The sequence below is a fragment of the Phocoena phocoena genome, chromosome 9 (assembly GCF_963924675.1).
Source record: "Phocoena phocoena chromosome 9, mPhoPho1.1, whole genome shotgun sequence".
In the NCBI taxonomy this organism is placed as follows: domain Eukaryota; kingdom Metazoa; phylum Chordata; class Mammalia; order Artiodactyla; family Phocoenidae; genus Phocoena; species Phocoena phocoena.
In genome coordinates, this window is record NC_089227.1 from 48,130,594 (window position 1) to 48,137,539 (window position 6,946).

At 37.5% G+C, this 6,946-nt stretch overlaps 1 protein-coding gene across 1 annotated transcript in view; it reads left to right on the forward strand.

Annotated features, from left to right (window-relative positions):
- SGCE (sarcoglycan epsilon) overlaps positions 1–5,853 on the forward strand; it is a 67,438-nt gene extending 61,585 nt beyond the window's left edge. Inside the window, exons 10-11 of the mRNA XM_065883425.1 lie at positions 2,726–2,769; positions 5,579–5,853. Of these exons, the coding sequence (XP_065739497.1) occupies positions 2,726–2,769; positions 5,579–5,595 (61 nt within the window). The 3' untranslated portion in view covers positions 5,596–5,853. The remainder of the gene's footprint in view (positions 1–2,725; positions 2,770–5,578) is intronic.
- Positions 5,854–6,946: the final 1,093 nt, after the last annotated feature.

Consider the following 6,946-nt stretch of genomic DNA (forward strand, 5'->3'; position numbering starts at 1 on the left):
CTAAACCAGTGTAATACACACAGTTGCTCATACTTTCTCCTCCAGATTTCTTACTCATTTGTGTGGCACTTTCTGAACTAACCATTTCTCTTCAAACCTAACCAAGGCCATTGCTGTTTAGAAAGTTGTAGCAAAAGAGGAAAAAAAACCCCGAAGGCTAGAGAAGAAATGACAGGGTGTAGATTGACTTTGATCCGTGGTTTTAAAACTGTGTTCCATAGAAGGGTCAGGCGGGTTGGCCAGTGAGAGAGTGGGGTCCAGCTACTTCATTCACAGATTGATTTTGAATTTGGTTATCCTGATCTAGGGCTTTTGAAAGGCTTTCTTTTTCCTCTTTGGTATCTTTATTTTGTCAAAATGTATTGATTTAATCCATTAATAGGCCAGGTAGAGCTAGAGATGATAGAAAATGAGGACGTGTGTGTGTGTGTGTGTGTGTGTGTGTGTGCATGCGTGTGCACGCAAGATGTGCTGTATTCATTTCTAATGTAGAATAGACCCAAAGTAGTTGTACCTGAGAAGTTAAAAGAAAACTCATATCCCCCTCCCAAATGTCCATGAAATTGCATTTTGACTTTGGTAGTAAAGATGTTTGTTTACCCGTCTTTAAATCTGTAACTTAATTTCCTTTCTGTGGTTTGTAAATTAATCTTTTTACTTTCGTGATCAAAAGCACTATAAATACATTGTGTGAAGTACTGAAAGAATAAACAAACCAAGGAAAATACTCTCGGAGACCACACAAGGATAAATAGGGCTGATAGGGAATGGCAAAAAAAGAATGTAATTATTGAGATGAATTATTAAGTAACTTCCTCAAATTGAATTAGAACTGATTTTATTTCCTTAACCATATATTTTAAAAGGAACTGAAACTTTTAAAAAAAATCACTTGAAGTCATTACCATTCCTATGGATTAGTTTAAGTTTGAACAGTATTTAGTATGTACTGTTTTTGAGTTTAGATCACTGTATTTGGAGCATAATATTTGCCTGGCTGAAAGGATTCAGATCAACGCTTTTCAAACTTTGTTTCTTGGAGGTTTCTTACCAATGCCTTAGGGTCCAGCATGTGAGGCAAAGGAAACAAAGCAGGCGGGATTCCTGGCTCCCTTGTTTCAACCCGGGCAACCTCACATTTACCTCTTTTGTACATCAAGAGTTCTGCTTAGGATTTCAATTAAAAGGAATTCCATTGCTGAAGAGAAACAAAAAACCTTGAAAATCCCTGGCTTGGATCAAGCCCTACTCTGTTGCAAGGGGCTGACTCCTAGAATTTCTTCCACACAGAATCTAAATTGTACATTTTTGTAAACTAATTTTCATATCAAAATCTGAAAATGCATGGGTGAATATGAGTGTTGATAAACATGTATATTATGTGAATCTTTGTAAGTATCTTCATTTTTGCATGTATTCATCCAAACATAATTTATTGCATGCTTACTGCTAGGGATGCTAAACAAAATAGGAAGGTTCTTACTGTTAAGGCTCTTTGGGGCAGTTAAACATTATGTGAGGAGAAATACAATGACAGCTTGTGTATGGAAGCCCGCTCAGTGGTAACCTAGTTGGCAAAGGGGTGCTTAGAGAGTGAGGAGGCATAGAAGAGGTGGTACTTGAGATGTTACTTTTTAAATTAAAAATAATAAGTTAAATATTTTAATTAACGTTCCTGTGGGATATTTTTAAATTATAGGAGTGATATGAGTCCACTGTAACAAATTTTGGGTTGAGTTTGGAAGGATAAATGGGAGCTGGTTGGGGGCAACAGATGATAGTGGCCATGGTGGCGGTGATTCTGTTTCAGGAAGTTCAGGGAGGGCTCCACGTAGGAACCAGATACATTGATGGCCTTCCAGATCACACTAAGAAACTTGAAACTTAATTTGCAGTAGGTATAAGGAAATAATGAAATGTGTTCATTTGAATGACATAATCAGATTTGTGTCTCAGAAGATCATCTGACAGCAATGTGCACAGTGGATTATAAGGGAGCAAGAATGGGAATGAGGGAATAATTCAGATCAGTTGCCGAGATCCAAATGAGAAATGATGATGGCTTCAACCAAGGTAGCAGTAGAGATGGGGAAGACGCAAACAGATTCAAAGGAGATTGAGGAGAATCATGAAGGGTTCCCAAGGGATTCATTGTAGAAACTGAACGAGAGGGAAGAGTCAATGATGACTTCCATATTTTGACTGGTGCAGTTGGGTGGATAGCCAGTGTCATTCCCTGGGATTTGGATGGAGGAGCACAGGTTTGGCACAGTGAATGAAGACGGTAATATATGTTGTTCTGTGAGTGTGTATATGTGTTCTAGACCTGGATCTGAAAGTGTACAGGTTACAGACACAGGCCCTGGAGTCCTATGTTCTCATCTTTATCCACCACTTCCTGGCTACGTAGCCTTGGACTTCCAAGCCTATTTCCTCATCTGTAAATTGAGAAAAATAATACCTACCTCCTATGTTGTTGTGAGGTAGAGTATAACATGTAGTAGAAACTCCATGAATATTATCAAATATTGTTATTATTCATCTTCCTCAGACCTCAGTTTCCTCATCCATAAACTTATGAGAGGTGGGGGGCTGTGTTTGTGCTGGATTAGATGATTTCTGGGGTCTTTCCAGCTATATAAGTTTTTCATGCTAATGTGTCTGCTCTCTGTTAACATGTGTGTGGACAAATACAGTTTTACTAAAAGATGTTAATCATTTCTAGGAACTTGCCACATCAGACTCAGATTCCCCAACAGCAGACTACAGGTGAGTATGAAAAGTAATAAGTTCATGTTTATGAACGAAGCTAATAGATCAAAAGATAACTATACTACTAGATAATTTATGAAGCTTTAGCTTCACCAAGTGAGGCAAAACAGTTGTGTCATTCCTTAATCAGAGTTAGAACCTCTGAATAATAGCTTAGATCATTGCGTAGATTGGCATAAGAGTGATAAACACAGGGTAAATGATCTTACAGCAAAAGCATCCGTGGAGGTCCTGTCTAATTAAGGAAGACTGAATAAAATCCCCTTCCTTCAGTGAAGCTCCCTATTCTTCCCCTTGGTATGAAAAATTCTTAGCTTGGATGCTTCCAGGATTTGTCTCAGTAAGTGAGCAGCTTGAAACTGACTCTTACAAAAGGAAACCATTGTGACTAATCACTGAGGCTTCAGGGGGATAAATGAGAAATGGTTGGTCTGGTTTTAATGCCGTTTAAAAAGCTCTTATAACATGACCAGTGACAACAAGATGGCGGGCAATTCTCCCTGGACTATTCTATTTCCCTAAGACTTGCTTTCTTTAAGTTTATTTCTTTCAAGTGTCCCTAAAAAATTTCCACAGCCAATTATTTCATTCATCTCTGTACCAAGTAGATAACTTATTCATGATTGTTTTCTAATTAGTGGTTGATTCCTAGTTCTAATTGCTGAGCAACCAGTAATGCCTTTGTAGCTCTTTTGGAAAAGCCAGAGAAGTTTTAAAAATGTAAGTTGGATGTGGAGTTCTGAGTATGAATAGTGGTATTGTGGTAGGGAAGCTATTAAGTAAGTCTCATAAAAACTTTAGGCACATATAGAAAATGATTGCTTGTTTTCATTCAAAAAATTATCTTCTCTATTACTGCTTTCGGGAATTTAAGGAGATTTTCGTTTGACAACTTTTCAAAGATTTGAGGCAAGTATAATGAAGTTGTTCATCAGATTTTAATTATGAAATAACGTTTATAAGAATTTCCCCCACAATTCTGATTGCTTGTTTTAATTAAATGCTAACATGTTTCAACAAGACTGTTCAGTATATTAATGCAGTGGTGCTACTGTGTGAGCATTCAGGAGATTAATAAAGGAACAAACGGCTGTAATTGTGTGTTGTCTAAAGAGCAAAGAAATAAATGAATCCCTACTACCACTAATTTCATGACTTTTTAAAAAAGACGTATAATTTTAAAAGAATATTTCTTCAATGGAAATGCTAGAACTTCTTCCTCATTAACCTCCTAGACTTCCGTCTCTCCTAAGATGTCATACCTCTGATTCTTAATTAGTTCAGACAAGGAGTGAAGGAAGACAATATCTAGAAAAATAGTGAATAGTTCTTTCGAATACTTAAAAAATCTAGATTTGACTTCTCCCCGCCTCCCATTGGGAGAAATAAGGAAACCTAAGTAGATGATGTTAGGGAGATTTACCTAATAGTTGTATAAATTTTTAGCAAGTAGACTTGTTAGCTTGCTACGTTATAGTAATAGGCACCGTTTCCAAATACAAAGATAATTTATGCCTGAGCAAATGTTATAAGAGCCAAAGAATTTCCCTAGGGGGATTTTAGGTTGTTCAACATAATTTTCTAAGTTATTTTTCTAAGACAGGTTTTGGGGAACAAGCATTTTGCTTGAGTCAGGAAAGCTTTCATCTCCTTTTTAGTTAACACTTATAGCCTATTACCTTCTTGCTTTCTTATATTTTTCTGTAATTTTCTGTATTATTGCCTAAAGTACACCATATCTTCTTGGTTGTTTTCTTCTTGTTCTTGTTTTTGATGAGTCCCCAAAGTACCTAAGTGCTAAAGGGAGAGAGACCAGCCTGGCATCTTTTATAATTATGATATTAGATTTTTGTGTTTCTGCCTCTGATAAATGTAACACCAAATAGTCGTACCTCCTGAAGAGAAGAGCTAAATGGGCAAGTTACATTCCTTATTCCCATTCTGTTCATGTGAATGAAATAGTGAAGTTGGTTTCTCAATTTATAAGTTATTCCATTCTGTCTGCACGTGCATGGATTCAGTGCTATGTATGTATTTTCATGTGCACAACAGCTTTGCTGTCCCTCTATCCTGGTTATCCTGGTATCGCAAAGAGGCAACAACATTAGTGCAGGATTTTCATAATTTGTTTTTTCCAACTACCTCAAAGCACTATGCTGATGTCACAGTTTTCTTTATGAAGGTAATTTAAGCACAGGGTTTGTCCCATGGATATCAAGTCATTTTGTTTGCAGCTTGCTGTATGGAATTTGTCAAGGGAGGGTATATTTTGAAGTTTGTTTTCTTTAGTTAGTTGTTTTCTTTTAAAAGATCATCAGAAGTTTAAGAAATGAACTAGCTGCTGGGGTTGTAATGCTGGACTTAAGCACTAGCTGAGATAATAGAGCAGTTAAGAGCTGACAATAGCACTACCGTTTGGACCAGGCCCAAGCCATTAGTTTTGATGCCCCTTCAGGTTTTCTCATTTTCTCTGCCCTTCCAAACCACATGATATTTTCTAAAGAGCCACGATTAAAAGGTACAGTCATACGTCCTGCAGTCAAACTCATTCTTTTTGTTTATTGTGGGAGGAATTTTCAGGCCGCCTTTTGAGAAATACGGAACATTGTAGCTTTGACCCAAGAAGGAGATGACTAATTTAGAATTTCCTTTTTTTTGAAAACCAAATGCAGAGAAATAATGCAACATAATTATTTCAAATTATGTTAAGAAGATAGAACATTACGCCTTGCAGTAATTCGTTTTGCTCCAAATCTAAAAGTGTCCATGCTTAACTCATGCCCATATTCATTCTTACACATTGCAGGTAAATGGTATCCCTGAAGAAAGAAAACTAACCGAAGCAATGAATTTGTAATCAGACAATAGAGCACTTATATCTTATTTTTGCTCTCTTCCAATAATGCATGAGCTTTTCTGACATATGGTATGCATGTTGACAGTATCCAGTATATACCAAATAATACAATATAACATTCATTTTACTAATGTATTTTTTTTGGTACTTAAAGCATTTTTGACAATTTGTAAAACATTGATGACTTTATATTTGTTACAATAAAAAGTGACCTTTAAAATAAATGTTATTAATGAAGCCTGAAGTCTGGCAAGATTTACTTCAGAAAGTGTTTGATTGCCTCCTCTGTAGTAGGAATCTTTCATTGCTAGGAACAGGTTTGCGTGTTGGTTCTTTCTTTAATGAGATTTTTATTAAGCACTTCCTATAATGTATAAAATGTCTATGCTTCTGTGTTCCGAGTGAGCTACCCATTTACTTAATACTTTTATCCTTGTGGCCTGTAAAGCTTGTTGTTTTAGGGTAAACATGGCCCTTTGGATTGTGGATCTGATGATCCCCAGTTCATGAAGGGCAGCCCAGACTGCATACTTAACCTGACTCTATAATCAGATATTTGGTTTTAGAAGCATGCCAGGAGTTGTTACTCAAAAAGAGAATAGTTACGTGCTGATGGTGACATGAATTAGCTCCAAAACCCCAGGCTTCCCTGTGGTAAAACTACTTTCAAGGCTTAGCAGAGTTTCCTTATACCATGTTGGTATATACATGCTTCATGCATCTTGGACACTACTGGATCAATGTGGTCATCAGGCCAACTAGCAGGCCGCTTTTGTTGCAGACCAGAAAACCTTCTCTTAATCTGATCAGGGCAGATTTCTGCGTTACCTATTAATTGGTCAGAGGATACACAATTGCTATCTAGATCTGATTCCAGAATCCAAGAAGATTCCGTTAGTGTTGTGAACAACTTGTCTTCCACTTAGGGGAAATAGTCTACCATGTCCTTGACATTGAAACTCCCCCTCCCAGCCACACCTTCCTGGGACTTAACAGACATTGAAACTCCCCCTCCCAGCCACACCTTCCTGGGACTTAACAGAGGATGTGGGATCTTTGGTTTTTTAAAGATTTACCTCATATTCCTTTCCAAGACATCTAGGGTATTGCCACTCGCTATTCTCCTGGATTGATCAGCTTGAGGTTGTAAAAGTATTGGGTCAGGGCCATGTGCTAGGAGAAAGGAAATGTTGCCACAACTCCCGGCAACTAGACTGTGGCACAGGGTGGAGAGTTAACAAACTGTTGCTCCTGCCAGGTGAAATCAAACTACTCCTGGTAGTCCAGATGAGCAGGAACAAAGTAATACAGGATCCG